This window comes from Megalobrama amblycephala, unplaced genomic scaffold (assembly GCF_018812025.1).
Source record: "Megalobrama amblycephala isolate DHTTF-2021 unplaced genomic scaffold, ASM1881202v1 scaffold265, whole genome shotgun sequence".
Lineage (NCBI taxonomy): Eukaryota > Metazoa > Chordata > Actinopteri > Cypriniformes > Xenocyprididae > Megalobrama > Megalobrama amblycephala.
In genome coordinates this window covers 255337-274267 of record NW_025953341.1, presented here as the reverse complement: position 1 = coordinate 274267, position 18931 = coordinate 255337, and the positions used below count along the sequence as shown (strand labels likewise).

General features: G+C 36.7%; 1 protein-coding gene across 1 annotated transcript in view; it reads right to left on the bottom strand.

Moving 5' to 3' along the window:
• arhgef9b (Cdc42 guanine nucleotide exchange factor (GEF) 9b) overlaps positions 1 to 18931 on the bottom strand; it is a 76234-nt gene that overhangs the window by 26254 nt on the left and 31049 nt on the right. Inside the window, 7 exon segments of the mRNA XM_048179663.1 lie at positions 430 to 561; positions 673 to 802; positions 5770 to 6002; positions 9928 to 10107; positions 10748 to 10948; positions 12549 to 12638; positions 12912 to 13091. Of these exon segments, the coding sequence (XP_048035620.1) occupies positions 430 to 561; positions 673 to 802; positions 5770 to 6002; positions 9928 to 10107; positions 10748 to 10948; positions 12549 to 12638; positions 12912 to 13091 (1146 nt within the window).

Here is an 18931-nt window from a genome sequence, read left to right as displayed (position 1 = left end):
TTATTATTTGGCAGATTTAACATAGTGACATTAAAGCGTGATACAGATCATGTAAAGTGTGTCTCAAATGCTTGAGAGTTGGCATCTCTAATTATGTCCAAATTAATTCACTTGTAAAAGATCTGCAACTGCTACTTTGTGTTATTTCAGTTATTTCAATGAGGATAAATCATGTATACAAAATTACAGCTCTGAAAAACTTTAGATGTTGGATGCATTTCTAATTTATGCTCTGTTTTAGTTTATTTTTATTCACACAGTAAAGATAATGAGCAGAGGGTGAGAAACTATACCTCCCCTTGATTCAAATCTGGCAATATAAATTAAGAAATAAATTTAATTTAATTTTGTCTATGAGCCTTTTTTTTATCAGTCTTTACACATTTATTTATTTCTCACATTGTTAAACCCTTTGTAAATCCCATGTACCTTTTTGCACAAGACCAGCTGATGATCAAAAAGGAAGAAGACTCGCTGCTGACTCCTGCCATAAGGCTGATAGATCCATGACATCTCACCCGTGTAGATCAGCTCTGAACTTCTGTCCAGAATGTCATCACCCTAAGGAAAAACAAAACAAAACTTAACATTCAAGGCAGACAAACTAGGATTGGCAGTGGATACCCTAAAGAAGCTTTATTTTAAAGTTGAATTCCACACCACTAAACACACCTCCCAGTCCAACACTGAGGCTTGCCATTGGGCGATCTTGTCAATGTTCTCCAGTCTTCTTTTTCGCTCATTAATTTGCTGGGTGACGTTCCTCATGACTGCAAGTGCTGCTGCCACATAGCGGTAATCACTGTTGGGGGCATAAAGAACCACAGACTATTGATATATTATATATTGAATACATATTTATAACTATATAACGAATACAACATGGTTTGGTTATGAGTCAATTAAAGACGTACACAATCTGAATAAAATAATAACACACAAACAATACACTGTTGTACACTGTAAAACCTAACAAATGTCCTAACACTTTCTATTTGACTTTAATGTAAAATAATTTATTTTAATTGTAAAAATATAGGACTATACTATTTGCGTACTATGCCTTTGTTACTTACAAAACTTTAGTTAAGATAAATTGATTATATTAGACAGAACTTAAACTGAATGAGTTACATCTGGGGTCATTTTCACAAATCATCTTAAAGCTAAAAGTAACTTGCTGAATTAGGAGAAACTTTTAAAAGTAATGTGTGCGTCAGTCCTAAATTTTGGAGTATTTCACAAAGCATTTTATCGCTAAAACTAGCTCCTAAATCTGTGAAAAGTTAGGAGTAGTCAAGAGGACTTCTATGTCACTAAAACCAAATCACAAACAATCCTAATGTAGCTGTTGCCGGCAATACGCCTCAGCAATCCGTCCAAAGACTGTACACTATTGAGGCAACAGAGCATTGGGTGCTGAGCCTTTTCTTCAAAAATACGCAAAATATTTTGATTTATATATATTAATCAGGGTCATAACATAAAGGCTCATTTACGTACAGGCAAAATGTATTGAATGATGGAGAATAAAACATTGCGGTCAAGTTGAATATAATGTCCTATTGTTGGTGCTAATAGCCTTGTGGCCAGCTCGGGTGACCCGAGTTCGAGTTCCGGCTCATGGACTTTTCAAGCTCTCAATACTAATGTGCAATAATAGAAATTGCAAAGTTAAGGCATGACCAATGGACAGCAAAACACTAATTGGGCTGGCAGGGTCAAACAAAAACAGGTGGAGAAGAAAAGACACGTTAACTGCAAAAGAATAAAGAATTAAGGTAAAGAATTAAGTGTGAAACCATCAGGAACCCTTTAGTCTTCAGCGCCATCATTTTCCAGAATGGCAACCTACCTGGAGTCTCCAGGAGTGCAAGGTGTCAGGATCGCAGAGACTCAGGTTGGGTAAAGAATCCTAAAAATATGACCCCCACTTAATAAGAATCACAAGCTGAAGTGTAAAATACATGAATACTGTTTAGTTTTATTTTTTATTTTTTTATAGGCTTTATAGACAGACAGATTGAGAGCGAGTCTTGAAGGACCAGCACCACATCCTCTTGTGCCACTGTTTGAACAATTTATCTTCGAGAATCTGGCAGTAAGGTGTGGGATTTCATTTTTAGCCCATCTCCTACCCTGAAAAGTCTGTCTTGCAGATATGGAATAAAAATGATCTTCTAAACCTTACTGCCAGATTCTGGAAAGTAAATTCTTCAAACAGTGGCACAAGAGGATGTGCTGGTCCTTCAAGGGTTTTCTGTCCATTGGTCATGCTTTAACTTTGCAATTTCTAGTATTGCATTAGCATTGCATCCTTCTCATGAGAATTTCATAATTTTTTTCTGAGTTAAATCTCTTTTTTTTGGCTCATTTTGCCTGTAAAAGAAAACACGCCTAATAATTATGCACACCTGAATTAGAGGCGTTTTTCATTCCCAGCCTTCATGAACAAATATATATCACTTATACATGATTAAATACAAAATTAATAGTAATTATTTAGATTGATGTGGTTTGGAATTGGTAAAATGTGCTTGAAAAAAAAATGATCAGAAAATCTATTTGCCTTATAATTCTGCACACGGTGTATGTGTGCTATTGCCAGCTGGATGATTGAAGTACTTAATTTACAGGAGTAACACCTCTATGGTCTTTTTAAAGGGGACCTATTATGCCCCTTTTCACAAGATGAAAGTCTTGTAAAAAGTCTCTGGTGTCCCCAGAATGTGTCTGAAGTTTCAGCTCAAAATACCCCATAGATCATTTATTATACCTTGTCAAATTTGCTTCTATTTGGGTGTGAACAAAAACACCACTTTTGTGCGTGTCCCTTTAAATGCAAATGAGCTGCTGCTCCTGGCCCCCTTTCCAGAAAAGGGCTGAGCTTCATCCACATTTCTTCATTCTTATAGTGAAGTTTTTGCCTGTATGGTGATTGGATTCACTGTTTTGGAACTTGAACTTGAGAATCTGGTGAGCGGCATGTCGCTTCTCGCATAGCCTATATTTGAAGTAAGTATAAGGCAGGTGTGTCCAACCCTGGTCCTGGAGGGCTACCGCCATGCAGATTTAGCTCCAACCTGAATCAAATACACCTGAACCAGCTAATCATGTTGTTCAGGGCTGCTTGATAATTACAGACAGGTGTGTTGGAGCAGGGTTGGAACTGAAATCTGCAGGACGGTAGCCCTCCAGGTACAGGGTTGGACACCCCCTGGTATAAGGTTTACCATGGGGTTTAGCTTTCCTGAACAGCTTTTAAGAAAGTCACTGTGTAAGTTAAAGTTAGATCTTTTGACAGACAGTAATCAGATAAGAAAAATAAGTGTTTCAAATTTATTCTAACATATTATGCTTATATCTATGCTAGTTATACACAGTGTAGTTACAGTATAGGAATGTTTAGCTAATGCAGGATAATGTGAAATAAACCTTTTGGACCACACTATCTGCCACATTGAAGAACTCATGGTTATCATTTCTACCTAATCAGCAATCATAGGATTCATTCATGCTTTTTTAATGCCAGGTTAGGGTTAGACACTAAAGGCCAGATTTTACTAAACAGGGCAAATTAGCATGAGAGTGCAAACCCATAAAAGCGCAGATGGGCGTGGAAAGTTCTGCAGGCGATCTTCTGACAATGTGCAAATTTCCATAATGACCAGCTCATTTCCATAATGACCAACGCAAATTACCAAGAGCAGAGAAATTTAGCATAGGGTCACAGCAAATTAAAAATAATGTGGCTTGATAATCAATATTTTCAGTCTTCCTCTGGTATTCCAAATAAATTAACACAAGCAGAGAAAGTTCTCTCCCCTCTACCACATTCTCTGTGGTTCCTCCTAGCAGCAACTATTGCAGCCATGTCAAGCACTAAATGGGTTAAGGCATTTTTTCAGCGTTAAATAATAAATTGACTACTGCAAACCTTACTGCATGATTCATTTTAAATACTATCCTCCCATAAATTTTGTGTCTGAAAGTGAAAATCTTAGATATGCATATGAAATAAGGTCAATGGCAAAAATAACTGTGTCCATGCCTTTTCATCACTAATTTCTCACTGCGTGTCTTTAGTAAATCCTGGCAGTAGTTTTTTAATGCCAAAAGAAGGTTTGCGCTGGTGCAAGCTGTTAATAAAACTGGCCTTAATTTTCTTTCATGGCCTCTGGACCCCCTGAAGTATCCTTGGCCACCCCATGTATGAAACTCTAGTTCCGCCACTGGTTATGTTCATGAAAGGACAACACTGTCTTACAAATGTTTTGTATTATTTAAAGGTGCCCTCGAATGAAAAATTGAATTTATCTTGGCATAGTTAAATAACAAGAGTTCAGTACATGGAAATGACATACAGTGAGTCTCAAACTCCATTGTTTCCTCCTTCTTATATAAATCATATTTGTTTAAAAGACCTCCGAAGAACAGGCGAATCTCAACATAACACCGACTGTTACGTAACAGTCGGGGTGTACGCCCCCAATATTTGCATATGCCAGCCCACGTTTCCAACATTATAAAAGGCATTAGACAAGGGCAGCCAGTATTAACGTCTGGATGTGCACAACCAAATCATCAGACTAGGTAAGCAAGCAAGAACAATAGCGAAAAATGGCAGATGGAGCAATAATAACTGACATGATCCATGATAACATGATATTTTTAGTGATATTTGTAAACTGTCTTTCTAAATGTTTCGTTAGCATGTTGCTAATGTACAGTTAAATGTGGTTAAAGTTACCATCGGTTATTACTGTATTCACGGAGACAATAGAGCTGTCGCTATTTTAATTTTTAAACACTTGCAGTCTGTATAATGCATAAACACAACTTCATTCTTTATAAATCTCTCCAACAGTGTAGCATTACCCGTTAGCCACGGAGCACTATCAAACTCATTCAAAATCAGAAGTAAACAATATAGCAGTATACAATACTCACATAATCCGACGCATGCATGTCGCATGCATGACGAACACTTTGTAAAGATCCATTTTGAGGGTTATATTAGCTGTGTAAACTTTGTTAAGGCACTGTTCAAGGCAAGCGCGAGCTCTGTGGGCGGAGAGCACGGGATTTAAAGGGGCCGCAGCAATAAAATCGGGGCGTTTATAATGATGCCCCAAAATAGGCCATTAAAAAAGTTAATAAAAAAAAAAATCTATGGGGTATTTTGAGCTGAAACTTCACAGACACATTCAGGGGACACCTTAGACTTATATTACATCTTTTAAAAACATAATCTAGGGCACCTTTAAATGTTTAAAGCATTGTAAGATATGATACATGACTGAGTGCAAACCACATGAATGAAATGAACCACGATAGCATGTCAAATAGTCTCTTCTACTACTTTCTGTCTATTTAAACGTTGTACGATATGATCTTGTCATTTCAACCAAATAAATAGCTCTGCGGTTACGTGCAGTTTAAGTCTTACAGAGCGGTCTTGGCTTTTAATAGCTAGAATACATCTCTACAGGTCGGGTTCGGGTTAAACTATAACAGTACCGGTTGGGTTCGGGTCCGGTCAAACGTTCTCGAGTAAGGGCCGGTTTCGGGCCTCAGTTTAAAGCCCTCTAGTGTGGCGCTCTAGGCGTACTCTGATCACTATTGAAAATTTGTAAAAAAATTGGGGGGTGGGCAGGTGCCATTGTGCACATTGTGTCCAATTTTATTTATTTTCTTTTTTTAATATAGCCTTTATTTAATTTAGCCTTGGGTCTCTAGGCAATGGTTTTTGCATGAGTTGTGTCTTACCTATGTTCCTGTGCTGTGTACTTGAGTAACTCTGCAAGTTGTAGTGGGTACTTGCAGATCTTCTGCACAGGGGTGAGGAGGAAGCCATCAATGGCGATGTCGATCATCTGCTGGAGGAGGCGACAGGCTTCAAAAAAGTGCTGATAGCGCCCATCCTTCATCAGCTTGGAGAGCTCCATGCAGGCATCAAGGTGGTTGTTGCAATACTCTGAATAGATCCAGAAACCATCTTGCTGTATGGCAAACAGTCATTAAGGTCAGAACTGAATCAAATTAAAATGTTTTAAGGTTTCCTTTCAAGGAAACATTGACGCAGCGTCATGGTGTTGATGCAATGTTGACACAATGCCATTGGCAATTCAACGGCTGCTCTGGTGGCTACAGAGACGCATCTGTGGCCCAACCTTTCGGGGATCAGGAAAAAAGAAAAATCTTTTCTGCTGGATGCCCTGATCTTGCCGCCTGGCTCAAAAGCAGAGGGTTTCATCCCTTATTAAAACCCATGTATATGGTAAAGATCACTCGCCGAGCACTTTGTGCCCTTTCTATCTGGAGGAGTCCCCGGTTTCTCACCTTGGGTCCCTCTCTAGCTCAGGGTCTTTGGGGGGGCCCTCATCTTGTCACATCAACTGTCTAGAGACCCATACGAAAAAAAATTGGCCAAAATATATTTTAAATATATGGTAAATATATGTTGTAAACAGTGGCGTTTGTTAAGATATATTTTTGAAAGTGAAAATTTTGTTTCAACAAATATATTCCAAATGTTGATGGAACATACCATAGTAGCGATCAAAGTAGGTAGGTCGTCAAAGGTTGGTAGCAAGGACACAGCGTTAAATGCAACCCAGTGACACGTGACACTTGACGAGAAATCACCACCAGGTGGTGCAAAGGGACGGTTTGCAACATTGCATAAGGCAGCTGTGACATTTGTACTTTTAAATGAATATTAAAATAACGAAATAAATTACTGGTAATAATAATAATAATAATATAACATTTAATCTTGGCTAATTATTTTTCATGTAAGTGCTTAATGTTCCAGCTATTTGACTACTGTTACAGTGAAATATTACAGTGGTGGCAGACAAAAAGCTTGAAACTATATTTAATAATTCACTGAAGTATTTCAACAGGTCAGGCATGCACAATGAAACATTTATTCCCGTACAACAGAGAGCACTGCACATAACATGCAGAAAAATAAAGTGTCCATGAATTATAAAATTTTTGATCATATTTGTTTATTAAACAATTTCGTTGTAAATTAATTAAGAAATTGTTGATCACTTTTTATTAAATCGTTCCTTTGTAAATTAAATAAGAACCTGTTGATCACTTTTTATTAAAATGTTTCTTTGTAGCCTACTAAAAATGTGATAACATTGCTAGGCTATTAATTTGTTCTAATGATTTCAAAAATGAAGAAACAAAAAAATAGGCTAAAAGGTAGCCACAGTTTAACGTGTTTTTAGTGGAATTAAAATGCAGAGACGAAATATCCCAATAAAATGTCCTCATGTTTCGAATGATGAATAAAACATGCAAGTTTATTTTTTCCCCTGCATGTCAGTGTGGGTCTCCATAAATTGGCCTAAACATTTTCAGCATGGGCCTACATAAAGTCCTGGGACAGTTAGACTTATTAATTATTGCAGGTTTAAATACAGAAATCAGTGTTTGTATTTCAGTTAAGTTTTATTATAAATAATTATTTAATATTGTGTTAGGTTTTTCCTTTTAAACAAACTGTTATTAGCAGAAAATCTGCTGTTTTCCACAAAATGTTCAAATGTTCAAAATGTTCAAATCTTGATCCTTGATCAAGATTTGAACATGGCACTTAATAAACAAAAAAATACACCACAAGACCATATTTAACCAATATTTAACAATAATAAACTTTTATGACAAAAATATTATGACATGTAAATGATTTAGGCTAATTCCTTCATATCCATACACTTTAAAATATTAGGCTAATAGAATAGCAATTGAAGTCTGAATTGCTCTTTTGCGACTTCTCTCGTTTATAGTCAGCCTAATACTGCTCAGATCTGGGGGTGGGAATAGGACAGTTTAGTAGCTTCACGATGGGGGTGCAGGACAATACTAGCTAAAGGTGTAAATTGAGCGTCAGCGAGGGAAACAAAGAAAGTTCCTGAAAGAGATCCAGCGCGTCGGCGAGAGAGACGAAAAGAAAAACTGTTCTTAACTTGTTGCTTGTCGCCTACTGTTTTCATTTTGCACTCTTTTAATTGTACACAGCAACTTATTTGGCAATACAAATGTAAAACATTGCAAAAATAAAATTCTGTATTCCTCATTTTACATAAAATCTCACAAGGAATAAAAACCTGTAATAAATAAATAGGCTACTGTCCCGAGATTGTACCTTGAAAATAAAGCAATACTATTTAGCCTAGTTAGTAGGCTATTATTATTTAAAATTTTTTGGTCATTTAGTCAACAAAAATGTTTCATGTCTTTTTAAAGCTGTAATAAACATTCAGCCAACACTGATTTGTTTGATGGCGTACGGATCTGTTTTGAAATTTGTTGTTTTTCTTTTGTTGCTTTATCATTTATCCATTTATCATTGTCAGTCATCTCAGTTTCATGAGTGATTCACAAAACCAAACACTTGACCAATCTGCTGTTTCTTAAGCATCAAGAATGGTTAAACAAAGACTGTCACCCAACATTGGTTAAGAGCAAATATTTACAATGTTGTTATCATTAAGTATCAATTAAAAATAAACACAGCCTAATACTAATAAAAATGACAGAAAATTAATAACAAAGACCATTTTCAGATCAATAAATGTACATTTTAAAGGAACTGTGTTGGCTTGAGAAGGCTATCTCAAGCCAGTTCTCGAACTCGGGTCTCTTAAAGCACAGTTGCGCCATGTGTACCATTATCCACTAGCCTATTTTCACTGCTGATAAAACTAAAACATGCAAAGCCTACTCATTTTATGTAGCCTATTAGGAAAATATGCTAATACCCAAAAATGTATTATTTGTAGCCTATACAATTCACATTTATATATTTTTTTTATTATAAGAAGAAAATAACAATACATAGGCTAATTAAGTAAATATGGGGTATTTAAGGTTTATGTGGCCACTATTTAGGCTTGCCACAATCAGATTAAGGGAATGTCAGTGGGTAAGCATTGGTGTCCTGTTTTATGCACGATGTCAGATGGTTGAGGCCGAACTGCAGACCGCGGGTTCCATCTTGAGATCTTTCTGTGGTACTTGAAGGGTTGTCTACTGCTCCCTTTGTGAAGCTTCTGACACTTAAGGTTGATTTTCTTTTTGCTATTACTTCTCTCGAAAGGGTATGAGACCCTCTAGGCCAGATTACGTCCCTAAGGTGCCTTTTTCGCATTTCATTCTGTTGTTCTTCAGGACTTCACTCCTCCACCATTTGAAACTCAGGAGCAAGAGAGGTTGAACAAGTTATGTCCATTCAGGGCTCTAAATATTTACGTCCACCGCTCAGGCTATTTGTGTAAATCTGATCAACTTCTTGTCTACTTTGGAGGGCGCAAGGTTCCGCTGCCTCGAGACAGATGATATCTCATTGGTTTTCAAGTGTGGTCAATCTGGCCTATGAGGCATGTGGGGTGGCTTCGCCTCTAGGAGTCAGGGCCCATTCTACCTGAAGTGTTGCTAGGCACTAGCAAGAGGTGCATCTTTGAGGTATGTTTGTGCTGCGGCAGGCTGGTCCTCTCCACGCACATTCATCAGGTTTTATAGTGTGGATGAGAACTAAGCCCCAGGGTCTCAGGTCCTTTCGGGGTGAGTGCTTCCTGTATTACAGTGCTTGTGCAACTTTCACTTTCACAGCCTGTTTGCAGGCATCCTATCAGTATGGCGACGTGGGTATTGTCATTCCCACTGCATCAACACCATGACACGGCATCGATGTTCCCTCGAAAGGGAACATCTTAGGGTTATTTATATAACCCGATTCCCTGAGAATGGTTCCCTGATACATGTCAATACCCAACCATTATATACATGCTTGAAATTTTTTAGATTCATTATGAAGGAGCTTGTAGGTACTTCAGCTAAAAATGGCTATAATTTGAAATAAGAAGTAGATGATGTTAATAATAAGCAATAAGGCAATTTACTTACATGTTCCAGAAAACACGGTCCAATTTCACTAAGATGGGGTTCCTCAATGTTGTACTGTTTCTCCAAGTCTCGCACAAATCCCATTTGAAATCTGTAGATATCCTCAATGTTTCCAAAAATCACTTTCAGTTGGTCATCATTGAACATGTCAATCCTCTTTCTGCACTGCCTCAAGTAGCCCTAGAGAGAGAAACACCTTCAGTTTAGCATTCTGTAAGCCCCAGATGAGTAAATCAAGTGATGTACACCACAGAACAACAGCAAAAGTGTTAGGAAACTCATTTTTTGGACAATGTGCACTGCATGATTGCAAACGTGTCAAAAGACAGAATCATCTACATTAATAATTCTTATTCCAATCTTTGATTAACAAAGGAAATTCTGTCCCTCCACTTAAAGTCAATTCCGCTAAACCTGTAACCTTCATAAAGTAAGTTCATAAAGACACAGCAAAAGAAAATGATCAATGTTTATATGTGAATATAAAGCCTAAATTAAAGCTGTTCATCATATAAAGCGATTATGTCTCTTCAGAATCCGTTTGACTCCTATGGAATGTTTTTACAATGTTACAAAGAATGTTTTGAAGCATCAATATTTTGGTGGAATAAACTTCAATGAAGGGACTGAAATGTCTCAGGTTTCATTAAAACATCTTAATTTATGTTTAGAAGATTAATAAAATAAAATGAAGACATAAAAAAACATAATGAAGGTGAATAAATGAGGGCAACTTTCATTTTTGGGTGAACTATCTCTTTAATCTCTCCATGATACCAAGAGGCCAACGGTCATAGTCATCTGATAATGGCAGCAGTACCTCACATATGTCCTTCAGGTGTTTGATATAGTGACGCTCAGTGCTCATGATCTCGTTGATAACGTTGGCCCTCATCTGATCTCGGTTCTGAAGTGGCTGGCCAATGCACAGACAGCCATTGCTCGGGTCAGTGTGTCCATTCTGCACCTCACTGGCACCCTCAGTTGATTCTGTGGCTGCATTTTCCTGGTTAACCCATAGCTGGCAGGAAAGAAACAAAGGCATAGTTATACATTATACAGTATCTCCAAACTGTGAGTTTTGCAAAGGGGAACAGGTTTGACCCCTAATTCTCACTGGGATAAAGATAGGATTTGCTGACTGACAGACAGTTGTTTGGACTGAGAAGCTTGGGCAATTAAAGGTTCCATAGTACAATGGTTACAAAACTACAAATTAATTTCTCTGCAGAGTTCCACTGAAAATGGTTGTTCTTTAACCATTTCGACTGGGCACTTCTTAATCCAAATGTATGATGACTTGGAGTCTTGCTCTCATGGCCTTGGTAATAAGACCAAATATGTGCCTTTGGTCTGGGTCTCAGATTATGGTTTCAAACAAGACCGCATTGTGTTGCAAGGTGTCACAGAAACTGTTTCTGAAGTGGCATATATGCAGTTTACATAGACTTTTATGTTTTAATGGGGCTCAGAAATCTAATGGTGGCATAAATCATTTTTACATAGGAATCACAATCCTGGGAAAATATGAATCACACTTTTGATTATTATATTATGTCCTGGATTGTTTCCATGGTGGGTCAACGCCAGTATATTTTGTAGTTTCACATGCACTGAGAAGGCCTAGAATGTTATGGAAATAGGTGAGGTTTTCAATTTTGTTTTTAAAATACACTCAATAAATAGAAAAAAAAATGGCATTATAAATGGTATATAAAACTGGTATTATGGAGTAAATTCAAAACGTAGTGTGGTACTTTATTAGTTCAAAGAAGTAATCTGATGATCGTGCATCACTTGTAACACACTATAGCAAACACTGGATGTTTTTATTTTATTTTATATTTTACTGCTTTTATTTTATGTTCATTAAGAAAACATGTTCTTGGTGTAAATTAACAAAAAAAAAAAAACATTTAAAATAAAACATTTGACAATGCAGAAAGATTTTTTAAGAAAAAACTGTAAACAGAAAATAAGATTAAAACTTAATTGTTTTAAATAAATGCCAAAGGAATGTTTGTGTGTGTGTGTCTGGGTCTTGAGGGGTCTTGTTTTGGTCTGGGTTTCAAAGGGTCTTGTCCTAACTCCAGCACTGCTTAAGAAAGACCAAAGGGTCATGTGAGGGCATAATAGTTGTCTTAGTAACTCTCCATTTCACAAGTCACCCTTGCATGGCCTACTAATGGCTAAGAAACCCATTCCCATCAGGAACATTTGCTTGAGTGTCTATAACTTTATATGTACCAATGCCTATGAAACTCCATTGGAATTATTAGAGTATTTTAAATCGTACAAACGTATTGCGCTAAAAAAAGATGCAAACATAAAATGGGATGCTTCTTGGCAAAAAAGAGAAGATGCTTCTGAATGCAAAGCAGCTTACTATAACTAACATTTATTTTAACATGAGGCCTGTGATTTGGAGGATACTATAAAACGCATCCAAAGCAGCACATGTAATGGAGAAAGGATGCTTATGTTCTAAATCTACTTGAAAAGCTATGAAGCACACTAGGAGCGTGATTTCAGTTGGATGGCTAGTTAAAATGCTTTATGAGAGACGGCTGTGTTGACAAAATCAGCAGCACTTGATGAGATTTGAGGAGCTGGGAACGCACCTTTGCTGTTGTGTTATGGAACCTTGGAGTTGCTATAGGGTTGATATAGAAAACTGGTTTTGTGTAAGGTTGAGGAGGGTGGGGATCAACCTTTGGAAAGAATAAAAAAATACACTTTGTTTTAATTTACTCTTGTTGTGGAAGAATAGAAATGGAACAGTCAGATGGAAGTGGCTTGGCAACACTGATTCAACACTGACTGCATTCTTTTCAAAGTCCAGACAGATGCATCTAATCGGGATCAGTGTCCCAAGACCTCATTTCTTCACTTGAGACCTTGAGCCGCATCACAATTAAATAATAAGATCAATGACCTTATAAGATGAGATGAGAGAGTTAATCCAAGATGTGGCTGAAACCTACCCTCACAAAGCTGGCGGGGAACCAGCCCTCCTCGTCATCGATTTGACCCCACCACCAGTCTTTATTGGAGGCATCCAGGACTTTGATGACATCTCCCGCCTTAAACGCCAACTCCCTCTCGGCCATGGTTACGTGATCCCATACTGCCTCTGCGCTGACCACTGAACCTCCGCTGATCAACTGTAGAAAAATACAATGATGCTGATGGAGGAACGTTCATTCTTTCACACACATGACTGTTTCGAAACACACTCCCCTGTATGCCATTCATCAGAAAAAAGGTAGTCCTGTCTCAAATTCATGCCACCGGTGGGGCCAGTGTTGCTATGTTGGGCTGTTCAGTATGCTCTAACCATCACAGCCCAATGCTTTGAATGCATCACAATTGTGTCTGCACATTAATCTATGACTAGGCATGTGACAGAATCAAATTTTCATGTTGCGATAATTGCTGAAGCTTTTATCACGGTATTGAAATAAGTTGCAAAAATAACAAAAACAACTCTGAACATTTAAATATAATAATGCAATACAAAAAAATAAAAAATAAATAAAGTCAAATGTTTCAAAGAGATGAAAGTCCAAAAGAATTATAAAGAACAACAGGTAACACTTCACAATAATGTTAAATTTAATGCATTAACTAAGATTAAGAATTAACAATAGCTACATTTGTTACAGAAGGTATTATTTTTGTTGACATTAGTTAAAAAATACAACTGATCATTGTTAGTTTTAGCTCAGGTCCATTAAATAATAATTACAACCTTTGATTTAGTAATGTTATTAAACATTAACTTAAATAAATGCTTTATAAGTATTTTTCATTGTCAGTTTGGTAATAATGAATTAACATGTTAATTAATGAAAACTTATGTCACTTAGTGTTACTGAACAATAACAAATAATCAGAACATTTTCAGTCATTATAGGCCATGTTGCAGTCCAGATTAAAATATAAAAATGTTTAAGTTTAAAAAATAAATAGCCTATTAAGTCTTTAAGTATTACGTATTTGGTGTTTGAAGCATATTAAAAACTGTTCACTAGCGCAGCTGCTTTGGTCACTGGGTTTCCGGGGTAACCTCTGCATTTCTGCTGTTCCATTAGCGCCATCTGCTGTCAGAGAGTGAACGTGTACTTTCATTCAGCGCATCTCCTTTCCTCGTTCCGCCATGTGCTTCTCATGCACATTGGGCATGTTTACATCTGAGTGCGTGTGTCCCTTTGACGCAGCATACAGCGGTGTTGTGCATTTTATAGGGTTTGATGGGGAAAGTATTCTTAAAATGTTTTATAAAAAATTGAATAATTCATAATAAATAATTATACACAGTATTTTGAAGTGCCCACGATAACAATATTGTGCATATTCATTATCGTGATGTATCATATTACCGAATATCGGCACATGTCTATGAAAAACGAAAGTATTTCCAAAAAGGTCAATCACCCAGTTGTTCTCAATTCTGGTCCAGCATTTAAGTTTACTTAAGTTTACGACCTTTACTTACTGTACATGGCTTGCTTGACGTTAAAAAGAGATATTAACTGCAATAAGTTGCGGAAAACAACTCCTTGCTACACAGTGTAATCCCTTCAGTTCTCTTTCCTGCCTTATTGCACTCGAATCGTCAAATACACACACTGTTATGTCAAAATGTCTGTCTTGGTGAGTATTCATGTAAACACAGTCGGTATGTCTTAAGTAAACGTTATGAGTTGGGAAAGAAATTGGATGCATTTCAGTAGGATCCTTGGCCGTGCATTAGGTCTTAAAGAGACAGCAGCCTAATACAGTAAACCTGCTGCTGTCTGTCAAACAACAAAAGATAAAGAGAAAGTCACTCACTGCTCTTGACTGAACTGGATAACTTTTGTAGCTTTATTATGAATCAATGTATAATTATTAATTAATTAATTCATGTGAAGACTATGCAGTGTTTTAGATTTACATTTGATCATTCAGTTTATGTATTGTTTGTTACTTGCATGCTATTTTAATTTGTCATTGTATTTGTCCTATTGTTTGTAGTTCTTTTTTTTTTTTTTTTTTTAAAAACAAAGATAAATTATAATAACAAAAAATAACTAATCTTCCACCATTAGTTTCAGGTGTGTTTGTTTACCTGGATGTTTTTGATGTTAAGATTTAAGTTGATATAACTATATTATCGGGCAAAGAATTTTTGGTATTTAAATATTGGCTTTTTTGTTTATTTGTTTGTTTGTTTACATTGATGTTAAAATTACAATGTCAGATTTGTGACTTTTTAAATAATGCTAAAACACTTCTGGTCACTTTCTGAAGTTGTAGTGATGATTTCTTTTCCCAGAAAGAATGTGAAACATATATATTGGTTATATAATTTTCAATAATTTAAATTGATTTTACACACTTAAAGCAATATCGTATTGCATATCGACTTACTATTCTCACCACCTCATCAAACCATTTCCGAGTCTTTTTTTAATTTGTATAGTGTAGTGATTAAATCAAGCTGCTTTTCAGACTGGCACATTAACTAACTAGCCATCCACCCTTCCCAATCTGTATAGACCACTACAGGTGAAATCTGATACAGTATATTTAAGGTCTCTACAGATGAAATCTGATATATTTAACACCGATTGCTCAGCTTTCTTTCTTAAATTGAGCAACTTGTAATATAAACAGTAAAACACACAGCAGGAGGATTCTTGATTGGCTATTTGTACAGTATATGTCTCCTCTGACAGTGTCACTCTGAGTATGCATAAATGAGTGCTGTCAGTGCATTTGTCAATGGTTGTCTCTGAACTCCCCTGCTGCGTACAGCAGCCACAGGTACAGCACATTTAGACTCCAGCCACAAATGCCCAAACCCTTCTCTGGGACAAGACTGCAAACATCAAATGCCAGACCCGATGTACATTCCAAGAAGATCAGACACACACTCTGCAATTTGTGTGATCCATTTGCTTCAAACTTGAGAAGGCTACATATCACATTAAACATAATTATCCAGATGATAAATATCCTCTCAAATATTCAGTAACCAATTTTGGACTGTTCTGTGAATGTAAATCATTATAAATACAGAACAACTACGTCAATATATTATCATAATATTAAGACATTCAAAGTCGCCTCTCATTACGGAGCCCCAGGATTCCAGTGAATATAATAGAATTATTGTTACATAACCTCTGTTCCCTTCATGTTTCTGCATACATTATGCTGAGACGAATGCTATTTGACGTTGCACCAAGCGCATATAAAAACACAAAGATGTCAGAACTCAAAATAAGAATGAAGAAACACGTCCTCTGTCATCTCACATCAATGTGCTATTTTTACTGTCAGATTTGTGGGGACTTTCTTATATTTTAGGAAGAAATATTCCTTGTCAGTAATACTAAAGCTGACAAAAGTGAAAAAGCATTTCATTAAAATCAAATTAGAATTAAAATAAGGAACTTACCATGTCTGTATGAGCAACGTGAACATTTGTTTTAATGGGTAGAAATTTGCTATGAGAATTCCATTTGTCTAAATACTAACATCCTCACTGAAGAGCCAGTCACTATACAGTGAAATATAATATTATGTAACAGACTTGTGTCCTGAGAGTGAGGGCCAATCAAAGTTGCTAGACAGGTTTACACATACAAACACAACTGCAACATTTGAAACATATGATGTGCCTTTTGAAGCATAAGACGGTAAACCATCAACCATCTAGCCTCTAAATAAACCAAAGCACAGGTTAGAAAACAGCTCCTAGCTGCTGTCAAGCTTTTCACAGTAATGCTGTAAAAAACTGACACTTCACAACTTGCCAAAATGTGTCACCACATGTGCTGGCATGTGATCTCAGCTCTGATCAAACATGATAGCAGATTTTCAGAATGTACCTTTCTCTAAATACAGAATGGCATCTGGCCATAGCCTATATTATAACCCTTTAATTGTAATTTTGCCCCATTATATTTTGGGAGGACTCTGGGCCAAATAAGCTAAATGCATATTGTCTAAACTCCCCTGAAACAAGACTGCACAGTATTTTATATATCATTAAAAAATGTTTCATAAATATCTAAAGAAATAACTGATTGCAATTATTACGATTTTAGTACAAATATAATTAAACGACATTTGATCTTTTATGGTTTCAGGGCATTGGTCATGAATATTAATTCAAGAGCATTTTGAACAAACGTTACCAGACTCATGTTCATAAATCATTCACACAATACACACACATATCTTCTATGTTCATAGAACGTCATGATGCATTGACAATGTCGTGGAATAATTATACAGATCATCTTATATAATGCCATAGGACTGAATAATTAGGGCGAAGTACACACACGCACACACTTCAAATTGTAACGTAAAATATATTTTACCATATCCACCGCTGTATGGAGTAGAATCACAGGTGGAGAGTCTTGAAACAGCCTCAGATGTTTCCAGCACAAGAAACAATCACAGATCTTTGTGTCTTTACGACTGTGTGTCAGTCATGCTGAAGATCCTTTAGCTGGAACCCATGAAGAATATGAGAATCACGTTAACCAGCAGCAGAATGGCGATAACAGTGAACACCGCCACCGTTTGCACGTCCAAGGTCATGCTGCAGTGCTGCGAGATTTGCGATGCTGATGTCAAACCTGCGTTCAGTAGCCTACAATTATAAATGTATCCACCTAAATAGATATGTATGTAAGAGGTTAAAAACACGACACTCCGGGTATGTCTCAAACCCTAGTGAGCTGCCTACCTAGACAGCACATTTGGGATGAACAGCTGCGCGCACCTGTAATGTCTTTCAATGCTGTGTTGCTAGGCAGCTCGCTAGGTTTTAAGATACACCTCTGTGTTTCTCTCTGTGCCTTACATGCCAGTACACGCATAAATATGCCTCATCCTCACCATCATCTTTATCGGCATCTTTTGTCGTCAAAACATCAGCGGAAATCAGCGCGAGGAGTCACTATTCACAATGCTTATTCTACAGCACAAATGACGCGCATATGCGTTCAACCAACCAGATACTGCCTGCGTGATGATACAACCTCACTATGGAAACACTGTCATTAACATTAACAAACATTCAGACTCTATTACATAAGGCCTAACACACACCGTTAGTCAATGTGCATACAGTTAAGAACATTACTAACTTATTAATGAAGACAAAAAAGAAATAAGCAGTTGAAAATCGTCCACGTGTAAGACGTCTAATACAAGATCCCACGTATTATTAGTCTTCCTAAGACTACCATCCTATGTCTTTTATTTTCTCTACTTTCATAGCTATACTTTAGTATCTCATAAAAAAGAGAAATCTTCTGATAATTTATTAACTTACAGTAACATAATAGCCTATCTTGTAACATTGAGAAACCTTCTGGTATTTATTTATTTATTAAATCCATAGTCAATTCCACGCGATTTCCATGTGCACACAAGGTTCAAGTTTTGTCATCTGCAAGATGGCAAATCCACGTGACAAAAGCTGGTTGGTTTGAAAGTGACTTTGGTGTGAGATGTGCTACATATCGCTATACCAGTGGTTCCCAAATTTTTTAGAGTGGCGTACCATTTAGAGTTACCATTCTTCTGCGTACCTTCCACTTAGATTGCAGTCATACATTTTCCAATAAAGGACAATATTTGCCCCCTAAATTTATTTTCCAGTGCATTTTTTACCTTTATGAATAACTTTATAAAATAAGTAATTAAAAAAAAAAGTTTATTAGAGAAATATGCAATGATGGTAAAAACAAAACAATACTTTTAAATATTAAACTAAAACCACCAGTAGGTGGCAGCAAGTCACTGTCTTAATGAGAGAGTCATCGAGTCATTCATTCATTCAGTAACGAAGCAACTAAGGGTGATTCTCAATACTCAAATTGATGCTTCCTCGCTCCTCCATCCTGCAGCTTGTGACCCAGAAACCAATCGAACTCAGCCATCTTGAAGGACATCTCAATTCTCTAATTGCATTGTGAGGAGGCGAGGAACG